Genomic DNA, 17,579 nt, shown 5'->3' on the forward strand with positions numbered 1-17,579 from the left:
GCCACAGTGGAGTGGCAGTTAGGACAATGCGGGGCTTTGGAGTTGAATTCCAAAGTCATCTGCAAGGAGTGTGTATGCTCCTCCCTATGAAGGCATGGGATTCCTCCAGTTTCCCCCCACAGTCTGAAAACGTGTTGTTTGGTAGGTTAATTGGTTATTGTAAATTGTCCTATCATTGGGGTAGGGTTAATAGGTGGGTTGCTGGGTGGTGCAGCTCGTTGGGCTGGAAGAGCCTGTTTCGAGCTGTATCCCTAAATAAAATGCCAACTGTTTGTTTACCACCCCGCCCATAGATTCACCTGACTTGTGTGTGCTGCTTCTGTCAAACTACTGTTACTTGCCCTCTTCACACAGTTCATAAATACCCTGCAGAGGGCAGCATGCTTGTTCAGTCTCCAGTTGATAGGAATTTGTAGTGAAAAGCCTCCTTGGAAGTAATTGACATGGACAAGACAAAGAACAGCCAATGTTATGTGGCAGTGAAACAAATAAACTGAAGTTTTGACCCTGCAAAAACAGAACTTTGGTGTGCTGCTGAGTTTGTAGTTTCTAGAAAAGGGAAGTTTTTAATACAGAATAAGTCAAGTTACTTCCTTCAGTATTTCCTGTTCTAGTAATGATATTTGTAATATGTGTCTCGTCATACTACCACAGGAGTAACATTCAATGCTTCTTCCCCTCCACTAGATTTCTGAATAGTCCACAATCCCACGAACACTATCTTGCTATTCCTCTCTTGCACAATTTTCTTTTGCATGTTATTAAAATGTTTGTCTTGCATTGTACTGCTGCCCCAAAGCAACAAATAACATGATGTATGTCAGTGATAATAAACCAGATTCTGATTCTAATTCTACTCAACCCCACAGATACTTGGGCTGTTCTCTGGGGCCATCTGGGGGAAGCTTGCCCCGGCATACTTTGATTCCTCTGGTACCTGAGATGCGCTGATTGTGAGGTTAATTGGCTCCGTGCAAGTGGCCATTGGGAAAATTGGGGTGATGGGGAGGGTGGGTGTGAGGAAAAGCTATAATGGAAGAATAGGAATAATGGGATTCCTCAGACAGCAGATATTACTTGATGGGCCAAATGGCCTCCTACATTTGCAAAGAAAGAAAAATCTTCTATTGTGGGGCGGGGCGGTAGCGTAGTGGGTAGCACAACGCTTTACGGTACATGCGACCGGGGCTCAGTTCCCAACACAGTCTGTAAGGAGATAGTGTTTTTTTCCCGCGACCGCATGTTTCCTCTGGGTGCTCTGGTTTCCTCCTTCAGTCCAAGGATGTACTGGTTGGATGGTTGATTTGGTCATTGTAAATTGTCCTGTAATTAGGCTAGAATTAAATTGCTGGTGGTGCAGGTTGTAGGGCTGGAAAGGCCCATTCTGGGCTGTATCTCAATAAATAACTAGATAAATGACTAATGTCATCATTGGTGTACGATGCAGTTCCTCTCCATTATGATCTGGAACATGTACGTTGAAGATGTAGAGTTCATAACTATGGTGAATTCTCAGCCCAGAGGTTGACTGATGAACAGTGGGATTGATCTCGATGGAGAATGAAGCACAACACATTAGTAATGCAATGAGCATGATTAACAATAAATGTACATCATCTGCATTAATGTTAAATTTATAGAGTGCTCTTTTATAATTACTAAAATTAATTAGCTTGTTAAATGAGACTGGCTAAATAATTGTTTGATTTACAACTCCACAACTGTAATCAACACAGTGTGAGCTTATCTTTGATCCAATTTTGTTCCATGCTCTTTTCACTATTGCCATCAAGAAGGAGGTACAGAAGCTTCAGGTCCCACACCACTAGGTTCAGGAACCCTCAACCATCAGACTCCTGAATCAGTGTGGTTAAATTCACTCAGCTCAACACTGAACCGATTCCACAACCTATGGACTCATTTTCAAGGACTACATTTATTAATTTGTTATTATTTTGTTTTTTTTTTCAAATTTTTGTATTTGCATAATTTTCTTTTGTACATTGGTTGCTGCCTGTCTTTGTGTGCAGTTTTTCTTTGACTGTATTGTGTTTCTTTGTGAATGCAAGAAAATGAAACTCAGGGCTGTATATGGTGACACGTATGTACATTGATAATAAATTTACCTTGATTACTAAATAACTTTGGCCTCTCTCCAGGATGTGGCGGACACAACTGTTGGTCACTGTGCTCCTCTCCATCCAGACACACTGCATTTCTGGAAAATTTTCTTTCTTTGGACGAACGTTTAGAAGCAACGATGCTTTTGTTCCACCAGTGGTGGATGTCGATCCCGGGAATCCGCTTTTCCTCACTCCATACCTGGAATCTGGACAAATTGAAAAAGGTGAGAGTAAACATCAATAAGATTGGAAGAGCGCAGAGAAAACTTAAAAGAATATTGCTGGACCTTGAGGACCTGAGTTAGAGGGAAAAGTGAGGACTTTGTTCCCTGGGGTATAGGAGAATGAAGGGAGATATGACAGCTATACAAAATTGAGAGTCGTAGATGGGGGTAAATGCAAGAAGGCTTTTCCCACTGAGTTTGGTTGAGACTGGAGCTAGAGGTCATGGTGAAAGGGGACATTAAGGGGAACTTGGGGAACTTCTTCACTCGGAGGGTGGTGCAAGAGTGGAATGAGCTACCAGCAGAAGTGGTGGATGTGGGTTTGATGACAACATTATGAGAAGTTTGGACAAGTACGTGAATGGGTGAGAAATGGAAGGCTGTGGGACTGAGCAAAATATCCGTTTGGCATGGAGCCAAATGCCCTGTTTCTGTTCTGTATAGCCCTATAGCCCTGTAACCCTAAATAATCAACAGTCCATATGATTTCAAAGTGCCCCAGTAGTGTAGTGGTTAATGCAGTGCTATTACAGCTTGGGATGTCAGAGTTCACAGTTCAATTCTGACGCCATCTCTGAGGTTTGTACGTCCTTTATGTGTGTGTGTGTGTGTGTGTGTGTGTGTGTGGGTTTCCTCCAAGTGCTGCTGTTTCCTCCCACATTCCAAAGACGTACTGGTTCGTGGGTTAATTGGCCATTGTAAATTGTCCCGTGGTTAGGCTTGGCAGTGCAGTTCATTGTACTGAAAGATCCTGTTCTGCTCTGTATCTCAAAATAAAGTGGCAAGCTTCTTGAACTCCAGCTCCAAAGAGTATGTTTAGAATTGTTCCATTCACCTCAACTTCTGGTTAGTTTTCCAGATTAATAACTAATTATAAAAGAATTAGAATATAAGTTATAGACTAATGGGTTTAGATGGTGAAGTTCCAACTGTCGTTTTAAGTTTTTCTAGTTTGCTGAAATACCAAAGTAGGAAAGTGATTTTTTTTTTTTGCAGGATAGTCTTAAAAAAGACAGAAGTAGGCTCGCAGAGAGGCTGAAGGAGGATTTTGCAGCTGAGGTAATTTAAAATCAAGGATCAACAAGGTGCCCAGAATGAAGTTCATATCTCCAGGTATGCTTGTGAGGCTGGAGGAGGTTGCACAGGCAGGTCTGACTGGGTATAGAAAGGCATTTGAAATTGAGACTAGTTAAAATTGAACTTGTTCAACCAGGAGCTGATGGATGGCAGTGAGTACAAGGCTGGTGAGTGAAGATAGCTTGCAGCAACCTACTAGATGGGCTGCAGTGTTTTGGCAAGACCCAACTTCCTGGATGGTTTGAAGATGGCTGTTACATCAGGAGTTTCTGAAATTGTCTTGATGTAGTAATGGCATTGATCAGCTACCAATACAGAAAGGAAAATGTTAAAAAGATTCAAGTAAGTTTGTTGTGGTGATAAATACAAAAAGCTATTTGTCTGGTGTATAAAGATTTTGACAAGTATTTTAAGAATTTCAAGTATTACGTGACAATAATGCTGAGAAAATCTTCGACTGGATAAAGGGAATTTAAGCAATTACTATTTTCCCTCTTGTTGAGGATTGTTGAATCTCTGAAATGAAATTTTAGAGACCTGGGAAAAAAAAACTCCTTAAACGAGCCCATTTATTTAACATGTTAAATCGATTAACTAATATTAAATTTATGCCATGAAATGATTAACCAATCAAGTTTCCAAGTTTGTGGAATTGTCTAATTATTGTACAGTACAAACATTGATCTGCTGTAACATGTAGCAACTGTTTTAATAGTTAAAATATTTTACCACTTGCTGTTTGCCCTGTCATGTCTGATCTGTGCTTCTGATCCATTTCTGCCTTTTTTTTAAAAAAGAAAAAGCAGTCCACACAGAAAGATTAATCTTTTAACTTTTGTCAAAATATTTATGTATTTCTAATGAACTTGATGTTGTATACACAGGGTGCTGTTTACCAGAATACTTTTTTGTCCTTTTTTTTTATCATCGTTTGAATGCACTAATCAGATTTCATCTTGATCTGCTCTGTTCCTAAGGCAAAATAAATTGAGTTTGTCTCACCTTGCATCATTGCTTCTTAGTATCAGGATACAGAATGATTCAAATCCTGAACCTCATTTTAGCTATGTGATGTAACCTATTCAGGGGCCTTGAAACAATGATCTTGGTTCTAAGTTTTTATACAGGACTTATTCTTTTTTCAGTGATGTCTTGCTTTATTTGGTTAATGTGTTGGCATTTTGATTTTTTTATATACATTGGAAAGTTTGACTAAATATTGATTTTTCAGCAAAGAGTGCGGTGTTGTTTTGTGTGGAAATATTAACAGTGTCCTTGTTTCTCCAGCCAGAGAGCTGAGTTTGGTGGGGCCTCTAGGTGGGCCAATGGTGAAGAGCTACTCAGGATATTTGACAGTGAATAAGACCTGTAACAGCAACCTTTTCTTCTGGTTTTTCCCTGCACAGGTAAGTATTCATAAGTAGGTGAGTGAAACCAAAATGCTTTCTCAGAGAGTGTAGCAGTGAGTCATAGAAAAGTACAGCACAGAAACTGGCCTTTTGGCCCAACTACTTTGTGCTGAACCATTCAAGGAGCCCAGTCCTATCAACATGCACCCAGACCGTTGCCCTCCATAACCACCCCACCATCCACGTACCTATCCAAACTTCTCTTAAATGTTGAAATCAAGCTTGCTTGCACCACTTGCGCTTGGTGGCTTGTCCACACTCTCACCACCCTCTGAGTGAAGAAGTTTCTCCTCATGTTCCATAGAACCATAGAAACCATAGAAAAACTACAGCACAGAAACAGGCCTTTTGGCCCTTCTTGGCTGTGCCGAACCATTTTCTGCCTAGTCCCACTGACCTGCACACGGACCATATCCCTCCATACACCTCCCATCCATGTATCTGTCCACTTTATTCTTAAATGTTAAAAAAGAACCTGCATTTACCACCTCGTCTGGCAGCTCATTCCATACTCCCACCACTCTCTGTGTGAAGAAGCACCCCCAATGTTCCCTTTAAACTTTTTTCCCCCCTCACCCTTAAACCATGTCCTCTGGTTTTTTTTCTCCCCTTGCCTCAGTGGAAAAAGCCTGCTTGCATTCACTCTATCTATACCCATCATAATTTTATATACCTCTATCAAATCTCCCCTCATTCTTCTACGCTCCAGGGAATAAAGTCCCAACCTATTCAACCTTTCTCTGTAACTGAGTTTCTCAAGTCCCGGCAACATCCTTGTAAACCTTCTCTGCACTCTTTCAACCTTATTTATATCCTTCCTGTAATTTGGTGACCAAAACTGAACACAATACTCCAGATTTGGCCTCACCAATGCCTTATACAACCTCATCATAACATTCCAGCTCTTATACTCAATACTTTGATTAATAAAGGCCAATGTACCAAAAGCTCTCTTTACGACCCTATCTACCTGTGATGCCACTTTTAGGGAATTTTGTATCTGTATTCCCAGATCCCTCTGTTCCATTGCACTCCTCAGTGCCTTACCATTAACCCTGTATGTTCTACCTTGGTTTGTCCTTCCAACGTGCAATACCTCACACTTGTCTGTATTAAACTCCATCTGCCATTTTTCAGCCCATTTTTCCAGCTGGTCCAAGTCCCTCTGCAGGCTCTGAAAACCTTCCTCACTGTCTACTACACCTCTAATCTTTGTATCATCGGCAAATTTGCTGATCCAATTTACCACATTATCATCCAGATCATTGATATAGATGACAAATAACAATGGACCTAGCACTGAACCCTGTGGCACACCACTAGTCACAGGCCTTCACTCAGAGAAGCAATTCTCTACTACCACTCTTTGGCTTCTTCCATTGAGCCAATGTCTAATCCAATTTACCACCTCTCCATGTATACCTAATGACTGAATTTTCCTAACTAACCTCCCATGCGGGACCTTTTCAAAGGTCTCTCTGCTTAAAGTTTTCACCTTCTACTCTTGAGTAGAGGTCGGTAGGTTCTTGAGCAGTAAGAAGATCAAAGGTTATGGAGAAGACAGGAAAGAAGGGTTGAGTGATAATAGAGGCTGCATGGTAGCATAGTGGTTAGCTCAACACTTTACAGTACTAGCAACCTGGGCTCATTTCCTGCCACTGCCTTTTAAGCTGTTTGTACATTCTCCCGTGACCATTTGGGTTTCCTGAGTGCTCTGGTTTCCTCCCATAAACCAAAGACCTATTAGTTGGAAGGATAATTGGTCATTGTAAGTTGTTCTGTGATTAGGCTAGGATTACTTCAGGGGATTGCTGGGCAGTGTGGCTCAAAGGGCAGGGAGGGCCAGTTCCATGTTGCATCTCGGTAAGTAAGAAGCTTCCCCTCGTGCTCCCCTTAAGCATTTCACCTTTCACCCTTAACCCATGACCTCAAGGATGGGAGATTTTTGTTTTGCAATTTGATTAATAACAATTGAAAGAATTCTAAGAGGTAAGTGAGGGAAGAGTCAAATATACTATAATGACTTTGCCCTTTGCTTTCTAGGGTTATTACAGTGTCCTTGCAGAATTCATAAATTGGATAGAGTGGGACGTACTGGGAGGGCTGGAGATGAGGGAAGTCAAGACTTCGCCTATGATGGGTCTCAACCCAAAAGATCAACTGTCCCTTTCCCACTTTGCCTGACGAGCCCGGTTCCTCCAACATTTCTGGCACCTGCAGGATCTCTTATGTCTCCACTTTTATCAATCAAGTCGACGCAGAGTTCACAGCCTTCAGATCACTTGCATCTGAAGGAAGATTTTTTTTTAAAGAAGAGATGTGAGCCAGATTTGTGACAAAGCTTTGAATGATAATTGTTTCCTCTGCGCACAAGAGATTCTGCAGATGCTGGAAATCTTGAGGAAAATGCACAATGCTGAAGGAACTGTTCTTCATTAAGACTGGAAAAGAAAGGAGCAGAAGTCATTTGGCAGTGGGGGGTGGGGGTGGTGGTGAGTACAACAATGTGTTTGGTTAAACCGCTAGAATTTTGCAGAAATTTAGCTCTTCCCCTGCAGAGTATGCCACTTCTGATGTACAGATTTCAAGGGCTGTGTGGATTCCGTTAGTCTTGCGAGACCATGGATCTGCGCCTGGAAAGTCTTCACTCTCCAGGGCGCAGGCCTGGGCAAGGTTGTATGGAAGACCAGCAGTTGCCCATGCTGCCAGTCTCCCCTCTCCACGACATCAATGTTGTCCAAGGGAAGGGCATTAGGACCCATACAGCTTGGCACCAGTGTCGTCGCAGAGCAATGTGTGGTTAAGTGCCTTGCTCAAGGACACAACACGTTGCCTTGACTGGGGCTTGAACTCAGGACCTTCAGGTCGCTAGTCGAATGCCTTAACCACTTGGCCACGTGTGTGGATTAAAATCTGGTAAAAGTAGACCATGAGACATGGGAACAGAATTGGCCATTTGGCCCACCAGGTTTGTTCTGCCATTCCATCATGGCTGATTTATTATCCCTTTCAGCCCCTTTCTCCTGTCTTCTCCTATAACTTTGACCCCTGATTAATCACGAACCTATGAACATCGGCTTTAAATGTACTCAATGACTTGGCCTCCGCAGCCATCTGTGGCAATAAATTCTACAGATTCACCAGCCTCTGGTGAAAGAAATTCCCCTTTCTTTCTGTTCTTAAAGGACATCCTTGTATTCTGAGGTTGTGCCCTCTGGTCCTGGACTCCCCCACTATAGGAAACATGAGATACTGAACCCCATAAGACATGGGAGCAAAATTAGGCCAGTCAGCCTGTGTTGAGTCTGTTCCACCATTCTAACATGGCTGATTTGTTATCCCTTTCATCCCCATTCTCCTGCCTTCTCATAACCTTTGACCCCTTTCTAATCAAGAGCCTATCAATCTCTGCTTTGGATTATGAGGACACTCAGTCCTCGTTCATTGTCATTTAGAAATGCATTAAAAAATGATACAATGTTCCTCCAGAGAGATATCACAAGAAAACACAGGACAAACCAAGACTAAAACTGACAAAACCACATAATTATAACATATAGTTACAACAGTGCAAAGCAATACCATAATTTGATGAAGAACACACAGCTTGGCCTCCACAGCTAACTGTGCAATGAATTCCACAGATTCACTAACCCTCTGGCTAAAGAAATTCCTTGTCATTTCTGTTCTAAAGGGACATGCTAAAAGTGAGTACTTAGAAAATCATGATATGGTTTGGCAGAGTCAACAAATATTACAAAATGAGAATCTCTGCTCTTCATGAAGGAGGAAGAGAGAAAGTAAGGAACTTGCAGACGAATTAGTGTGTTAATTGTTAGGATTACCAAATCTATTAGTAAGGATCCAATAAGTGGGTACGTAGAAAATTGTGATTATGATTTGGTAAAGTCAGCGAAGTATTATGAAATCAGAGTCTGTTGTTTGAGAATACGCCCAGTAACATCAACCAGTGGCTGCAATAAATTCAATACTATAGAATTTTTACAAGGCGTTTGAAAAGGTATAAAATAAGATCGAGCACCTTTGCTCTGTCTGCACCAAGCTGGACTTCCTAGTGGCCGACCATTTTAATTCCACTCCCCATTCCCATTCTGACATGTCTGTCCATGGCCGCCCCTACTACCACGATGAGGTCACTCTCAGGATAGAGGAGCAATGCCTTGTATACCATCTAGGTAGCGTACAGCCTGACGGTATCAACAGTGATTTCTCTAATTTCTGGTAGTTTCTTCCCCCCCACCCCTTCTATTCCCTACCCTGGCTGCCATAAGATACAGAAACAGAACTGGGCCATTTAGTGCACCGTGTCTGCTTTGCTATTTCATCATGGCTGACCCGATGTTCCTCTCAGCCCCAATCTCGTGCCTGGAAGTCAGATTCAAAGAGAAACAGCAAACCCCCACCCTCCCCGCACAGGAAAAAGAACAGCAACACAATCAATAGCCCCCCCCCCCACCCGCTATCCCGCCACAAAAGACAACAAGAGCATCCCCTCCCCTGTGCAAAATAAACAATGAGAAAGAACGGGCGAAAACGCAGAATATAAAACCCGTAATCCTAAAGTCTTATTGGTTAATTGGTCATTGATTAGGCTAGGATTAAATCGGGGGATTGCTGAGTGGTGTACTCGAAGGGCCTGTTCTGTGCTGTATCTCAGTCAATAAATAAATGTTGGGATATTAATTAAAAATGGAGTCATAGTCATACAGCATAGAAATTAGCCGTTTGGCCCAACTCTTCTGTGCAGGCCAAGATGACATCCAAACTGGTCCTATATGCCAGTGTCCAGCCCGTGTCTTTTTAAACCTTTCTAATCATGGACCTGTTCAACCAAGTTGTTACTGTAGCTGCCCCAGCCACTTTCTCTGACAGCTGATTCCACATAGACACCACTGTTTCTATAAGACAACATTGTCCCTCAAGTTCCTTTTTAAATCTTCACCTCCCACCTTAAACCCTAAGTTCTTGATACCCCAAATGAGTAGAAAGATTGAGTGCATTCACCCTATCTATGCTCCTGATGATTTTGTGTACCTCTGTAAGGTCCCCCCTCTGTTTGCTGTTCTATAAGATGGGTTCCCAACCTTTTTATGCCCTGTGCCAATGCCATTAAGCAAGGGATCCTTGGATCCCAGGTTGGGAACCCCTCTGCTCTAGTCTGTTCAAACTTTCCCAATTACTCAGTCCCTCATGGCCCGGCAGCATAGCAGTTAGCATGACACTATTACAGCACAGGATTTCAGAGTCGATTCCAGTGCTGTTTACAAGGAATTTGTATGTTCTCCCCGTGGCTGTGTGGGTTTCTTCTGAGTGCTTGCATTTCCTCCCACAGTCCAAAGACGTACCAGTAAGTAGGTTAACTGGTACTTAGATTATGAGAACACTCAGTCCTCTTTTATTGTCATTTAGAAATGCATACATGCATTAAGAAGTGATACAATGTTTCTCTGGAGTGATATCACAGAAAACAGGACAAACCAAAGACTAACACTGACAGAACCACATAATTGTAACATATAACATTATAACAGCAGTGCAAAACAATACCATAATTTGATAAAGAACAGAACATGGGCACAGTAAAAACAAAAGTCTCAAAGTCCCGAGTCGATCGACTCCCAAGTCCCTGATAGCAGGTGGCAAAAGGGAGAAACTCCCTGCCATAAACCTCCAGGCACTGTCAACTTGCCAATACCTTGGAAGCAGCCGACCCCAGCCGACACCGAGTCCACCTGTCCGAAAAACTTTGAGCTTCCGAGCAGCCTCTCTGATACAGCCTCTAAAGCGCCATCCTCTGCTGAGCGCCTTCGACCTCTCTCCGGCTGCTGAAACACATAAAGCCGAGGATTTCAGGGCCTTCAGCTCCAGAGATTCCGGTTACCACACAGTAGCAGCGGCAGCAAAGCGGGCATTTCAGAAATTTTCCAGATGTTCCTCCGTGCTCTCACGCCTGTCTCCATCAAATCAGAATTGTGCATGGTCCCCTACTTGACAGATAACAGATATCATCACCGAAGTGGCCGCACGCACTGTCGTCGTGCCGCCATCTTCTCCCCCCTCCCAGGAGGACTTGTGTTTTGTCCTGTGATTAGACTAGGGTTCAGTAGGTGGGTTTCTGGGTGGTGTGGCTCATTGGACGGGAAGGGCCTGATCTGCCCTGTATGGACAAAGAAAATTGTGAGGGGAAGCATCGCACTTCAGAAAAGCTCGGACAGGTGGCGCTGTGGAGCTGAGCAGTACTGACAGCGGGGCGGATCAGAGCGAAGATCAGCAGAAACCGAAAGCAACCCAGCATTAGGGCACAGGAAATTTAAACCCGACCAGATTGAAACCTGTGTGACAGCTGGTCTTGGTTGAAATAACTTGATTATGAGCTTATAGGTAAGGGAAATGAAAACTAGGAGGAGGTAAAGGAGATGAAAACACATACTCAATGTTTTAGGAACAGCTTCCCCTCTGATCAGATTTCTGGTGGACAATGGACACTACCTCACTGATCTCCCTCCTGGCACTCACCCTAGCGAGTGGAACAAGTCCTACACCTGCCCCTACACCTCCTCCCTCACTACCATTCAGTCCTTCCAGGTGAGGTGACACTTCACCTGTGAGTCTGTTGGGGTCATCTTCTGTATCCGGTGCTCCCAGTGTGGCCTCCTGTATATCAGTGAGACCCGAAGTAGATTGGGAGACCGCTTCGCCAAGCACCTACAATCCATTTGCCAGAAAAAGCGGGATCTCTCAGTGGCCACCTATTTTAATTCCACTACCCATTCCCATTCCGAAATGACCATCCATGGCCTCCCCTACTGTTGCTATGAGGCCACGCTCAGGTTGGAGGAACAACACCTTGTATTCCATCTGGGTACCTCCAACCTGACAGCATGAATGTTGATTTATCGAACTTCCCGTAATGCCACCCCCCCCAATCACTCCCCATCCCCTTTTCCCTCTCTCACCTTGTGTCCTTGCCTGCTCATCACCTCCCTCTGGTGCGCCTTCTTCCCCCTTTTCCTCCATGGCCTTTCATCTTCTCCTATTAGATTTCCCCCTTCTCCAGCTCTGTGTCTCTTTCACCAATCAACTTTCCAACTCTTTACTTCACCCCTCCTCCCAGTTTTTCACCTTGTTTCATCCCTCCTTCCCCCCCCCCACCTTTTTAACTCTATTTCTTATCTATTTTTCTCCAGTCCTGCTGAAGGGTCTTGGCCCGAAATGTCAACTGTACTCTTTTCTATAGATGCTGCCTGGCCTGCTGAGTTCCTCCAGCATTTTGTGTGTGTTGCTCGGATTTCCAGCATCTGCAGATTTTTCTCTTGTTTGTTACTGTAATGTAGTTTTTTTATGTATTGTAATGTACTGCTGCCACACAACAACAAATTTAATGACATATCTCAGTGATATTAAATCTGATTCTGCAACCTTTACTGTAGTTCTGACGAATTTTCAGGATGAATAGGGTCAGACAGTTTCATCCTTTCTCCCACAGACCCATATCTCTTCAATATTTAGCTTTACTTTGTGTCTCTGTTTCCTCAGATGCAGGGGAAGGGGTGGATAATAGGAAGGGAAGAGGAGATGGTTTGTGATTTATGGTGGAGCACGAAGGATAAGCAGAACACTGAGCAATTTAAATTTATTTATCACAGTTACATGAAAGCATGCAGTGCAATGTGTCTTTTGCATTAACAACCAACACATGCAGGGGTGTGCTGGGACCAGTCATCAAGTGTCACCATGTACACTGGCACTGATATAGCATGCCCACCGTGCTTGGCAGAACACAAGCAGCAACAAAACAACAACAGCAAAACAAGTCCCTTTCCCTCCTCACACCCACACACCGAGACAGGCCTCCAACTTCCAGTCTCAAGTCTCCAGGCTTTGGCTATTGGGCTTCAAATTCCGGTCTCCAGATTGACCTTTGGGCTCCAATCTTTAAACATAATGCCGTAAGATATAGGAGCAGAATTATGCCATTTGGCACACTGAGTCTTCTCCGTCATTGCATTGTAGTTGATCCATTTTCCTTTCAGCCCCAATCTCCTGACTAATCAAGAATCTGTCAATCTCTGGTTTAAATGTACCTGGTGACTTTGCCTCCACATCTGCCTGTGGCAACGAATTTCACAGATTCCGCACCCTTAGGCTAAAGAAAATCCTCCTCATCTCTGTTTTAAATAGGCGTCCCTCTATTCTGAGGCTGTGCCGGCTTTGGTATTGAGTCCCAGACCAGCTGATGACAGGATCTGGAACTCCAGGCTCGAGTTTCAATTGTCACTTCAACCCCCACTGCCCTGTTTGCTCTCTTTCCTACTACACTCTTTATCTTTTCTCAATTTTCAGATGAGTTCTTAAATTGGCATTTTTTTTCTGTCTTCTTGCTGTGCACAGGGTGCTGCTGGACTAAGAGCGGCTATGCGAGGGTAGAATCAGTAAATGGCTTGGCTCGTCTAAAGATATTAGTTTTAGTTATCACGTGCATCAAAACATACAGTGAAATGTGTCATTTGCAGCAATGACCAGCACAGTCCGAGGATTGTGCTGGGGGCAGCCCACGAGTTGCACCGTGCTTCCAGTGCCAACAGAGCATGCCGTATCTTATTAACCCTCACCCACCCGTCTTTTTGGAAAATGGGAGGAAACTCTAATAAACCAATGCTGCTGCTGGTGACCACATGGGGGGTTACCTAGTATGACGTGCCCTCCGATCAATCCAATAAAAATGTTCCGAAACATCGAAGAAATTTATTTGGTCCTTTATCAGCAATCTTAAAGCGATGAAACTAAACCTAGCGATGTTAAATGGACTTAAGCGATCTTGCGATTTCAAATGCAATTAAGTGGTCAACAAAAGATATCACACCTGGCGGTCCCTATCTTTAAACTAACCAAGACAAAACACAAATATGCAACTAAACCCTTTGCTTTTACCATGCCCCCACCCATCTGGCTAGCTACCATAATACACATCATGTGGCGCTCTGGGGTGCAGTGGGGGGGGGGGTTGACAGCCCACCCCAGCATTCCAAGTGGCCAGCGCTATTTATTGTTGTTTTAAAATGCTGTTGTGGGATTATGGTGGATGTTGAAGTTCATTTATCGTTCCATTTTTAGCTTGGGTTAAACAGTTATTCGTTTGTGGGTCACCCTGACTATAACCAGAGTGTGGTTACAATCACCTCCCCAGTCTATATGTGACTGAGTGGGTTCTCTCCCTGGGTCATAGTGCCCGGTCTGTTCTTGCGGTTGTCATAATAAAACCGGCAGTTGACCTGGACGAGGTTCTCCCGTCTGTCATCATGGACAAAATGTTTGCCACGATAATAAAGACGTAACACAAGTTCAGTGCAGATAGGAAACTGATACACGGCTCTAGCACAGAGCAAACCCATGTGGTATTGGGAAGAGCATGTGAACATCTTACAGACAGCAGTGGAATAGAGCCTGGGTTGCTGACACTGTAATTACGTTATGCTATTCACTGTGCCACTGTGATTTAAATCATTGAGGTCTCAGCAAGGTAAGCAAAAGTTGCCCTGGGTGAAGATTAAATTAGAATTGGAGAAGATGTCACCCTCTGCTTTAAATATACCCAAATGACTTGGCCTCCACAGCTGTCCGTGGCAATGAAAACCTCAGATTCACAACCCTCTTGGTTAAGAAGTTCCTCCTCATCTCTTTTTTTTAAAGGGACATCTCTCTGTTCTGAGGCTGTGTCCTCTGGTCCTAGATTCACTCACCATAAGAAACATCCTCTCCACATCCACTCTATAAAGGCCTTTCAGTATTCGATAGCTTTCAGTGAGATCTCATCTCGTTCTTCTAAACTCCAGCGAGTAGAGTCCCAGACGTTACTCCTCCTACACTCCTCGTATGTTAACCCTTTCACTCCTAGAATCCTTCATGTGACACTCCTCTGGAATGCCAGCATATCTAAGCCAGTCTTGTGTATATACGGCTACACTCAACATATACGTGTACAATGTGTTTTATCAGATTGCTTTCATACAGTATTTGTGTTTATTGTGTTTATTTTTGTTTATTGTTGGATGCCCCTGCCACACCCCCCCCCCATCTCAGTTGCTTCTGTATTGTTCTGGAAATTTCTTTGCTTCAGTGGCAGGTATCATATTACTTGGATCTGGCTATCTGATTGATTAGTGTTATCAATGGAATTTCTGTTATCAGTGGTCTGGTATAAGAAGGCCACACTCTTTGAATCTTAAACCTTTGAACTGAGATAGCTATATTCAAGTAATGCCATCAAGCTGGAGGCTATCCAGGCGGAATAGAAGATGTGGCTCCTCCAGCCTGAGGTATCTTTGAATCTTTCTCGTTTCCCCCACCCTTCCTTTCATCTGCTTCTCTCTCGAACAGTAGGTTCTTCCTTTCTATCCGTTACTCTTGTAACACTTATTAAAGTGACTGCAATCAACAAGTTTTATACTTCATTCTTAACTTCTGAAGAACCTTTGGATACAAATCTATCGAATATTGAAAGGCCTAGATAGGGTGAATGTGGATAGGAGGTTTGCTATAGGGGGGGAGTCTAGGACCAAACAGCACAGCCTCAGAATAGGTTGGGCATAGGGCTAGCAAACCTATCCTGTAAAAACACAGAGCTATAGAAATTCCAACAGAAGCTTTAAGGACCTCCTCCCTGGGAGAGAAAGGATCTTTGAAGATGGTCTACATCTGAATACAGTTTGAAGGACTGGCCCAGGATGGAGACTCTACCAAGCTGTAGTCAGTGGCCTATGCTCCAGTGGGGGTGAATGCCAAAGAAGGAGAACTTGCGATCATTTTATTAAGAGGAAAGAATAGAAAGGAAGAAACATGGCAAGAGTGAACAAGAAATAAGAGAGAGGCAGACAAAGGGAAAACTTTTCTGGTAAAACACTTTCTCTGTTTTTCTACTGGGAAAAACTCACTGATCAACTACGTGTTTATAGGCAATTACTTAAAAATACAAACAAGCGTAAGAAAATTAAACTACAAGAAAAATAACAATTATATAGACAATCGAAATTGCGTGTTTTTAATGCTGCATCAGATCCAGAGTAACAATCATTTCACTCTTGTTTACACTCGTGCGCTGAAGAATAACAATCAACAATCTTGAATCTAAGCACCGTTCTGCGTGTCTTCATAGGCACTTTACCCAGAGCAATGCCGTTTATCAATTTTGTATTTTTATAATAATTACTTGTGTATGACATTTCAGACGAGACCTGAAAATGCCCCTGTGTTGCTGTGGCTTCAAGGAGGCCCTGGAGGTTCCTCAATGTTTGGCCTGTTCGTTGAACATGGGCCTTATGTCGTGACTAAAAACATGACATGTAAGTGCAACTTTGCTCTTATGAGGTTAATATGCTGAATGAATGTACAGAATAATTAAGCCTTTGGAACAGTTTTTCTGTTGCCCACAAATACTTCCACTGAAACTCGCCGGTTGATACTTCAGGTTATTCTAAATTGTTTTTAATACAAAATGTTAAGCTCAAATATATAGGGGTGTAGCTACCATATTGTCATGACTGTGAGTGAAGTCACCAGAGAGGTGAAGTTGGTAGTATATAAAAGTCTTTATTTGGGACACACTCAGGCTGACAGTCTTTGGAGTCACTTGAGAGAGAAAGAGACCCCGACCCAACATTACAGCACATTTTTATACATAGAACTTACACAGAATAGTACAGCACAGTACAGGCCCTTCGGCCCACATTGTTGTGCGGACCCTCAAACCCTGCCTCCCAAATAACCCCCCACCTTAAATTCCTCCATCACCTATCTAGTAGTCTCTTAAATTTCACTAGTGTATCTGCCTCCACCACTGACTCAGGCAGTGCATTCCATGCACAAACCACTTTCTGAGTAAAAAAAACCTTCCTCTAATATCCCCCTTGAACTTCCCACCCCTTACCTTAAAGCCATATATGTTAATGATCAAAGGTAACTGGATAATTTTTATAGCTACAATGCCTTCATAATGCTTCTTTTGAGTTGCATATAATTTTTCAAATACCTGGATTTTCCCATCAACACACCCAAAATGAGTATTAATTATCATTGTTGCCAAGTCTTAGGTCAATGGGCTGTTAATTGCATTCATGCATATGCAGATATCTCAGTCAATCTGGTGTTTCCTGGTCTCCAATTTATCTAAAATGTAGCTTCAAAAGCACCATTGTTCTGAGCTGGATTTTGAACTCAACCTACAATCCATATTCAGATCTGAAGGCTGGTTGCTGTTGAAATTAATATTTGCTAAATTGTATATCTCCAGAATACGCACTAACATATAGTATGTATTTTTGGGTATACTGTGGTTCAAGGAGGAAATATTTATAATTCCTTTCTGTGAGGGATCATGATGTCTGCCTTTAGAGACCTCCTCCACCAATATACACTGTATTTTATAATATATTTACTTCAGAAGTGTGTGGGCACGTGGCCAAGTGGATAAGGCATTGGACTAGCGACCTGAAGGTCGTGGGTTCAAGTCCCAAGGGAATGTGTTGTGTCCTTGAGCAAGGCACTTAATCACACATTGCTCTGCGACGACACTGGTGCCAAGCTGTATGGGTCCTAATGCCCTTCCCTTGGACAACATTGGTGTCGTGGAGAGGGGAGACTTGCAGCATGGGCAACTGCTGGTCTTCCATACAAACTTGCCCAGGCCTGCGCACTGGAGAGTGAAGACCTTCCAGGCGCAGATCCATGGT

At 43.1% G+C, this 17,579-nt stretch overlaps 1 protein-coding gene across 3 annotated transcripts in view; it reads left to right on the plus strand.

Annotated features, from left to right (window-relative positions):
* cpvl (carboxypeptidase vitellogenic like) overlaps positions 1–17,579 on the plus strand; it is a 76,548-nt gene that overhangs the window by 3,484 nt on the left and 55,485 nt on the right. Inside the window, exons 2-4 of one of the 3 annotated variants that reach the window (XM_072283193.1) lie at positions 2,160–2,347; positions 4,712–4,830; positions 16,079–16,193. In XM_072283193.1, coding sequence (XP_072139294.1) covers positions 2,161–2,347; positions 4,712–4,830; positions 16,079–16,193 — 421 coding nt within the window. In that variant the 5' untranslated portion in view covers position 2,160. Of the gene's footprint in view, positions 1–2,159; positions 2,348–3,364; positions 3,461–4,711; positions 4,831–16,078; positions 16,194–17,579 lie in introns of those variants that run through there. The other 2 variants (XM_072283195.1, XM_072283194.1) reach the window with 2 other exon arrangements.

The sequence above is a fragment of the Mobula birostris genome, chromosome 19, assembly GCF_030028105.1.
Source record: "Mobula birostris isolate sMobBir1 chromosome 19, sMobBir1.hap1, whole genome shotgun sequence".
NCBI lineage: Eukaryota > Metazoa > Chordata > Chondrichthyes > Myliobatiformes > Myliobatidae > Mobula > Mobula birostris.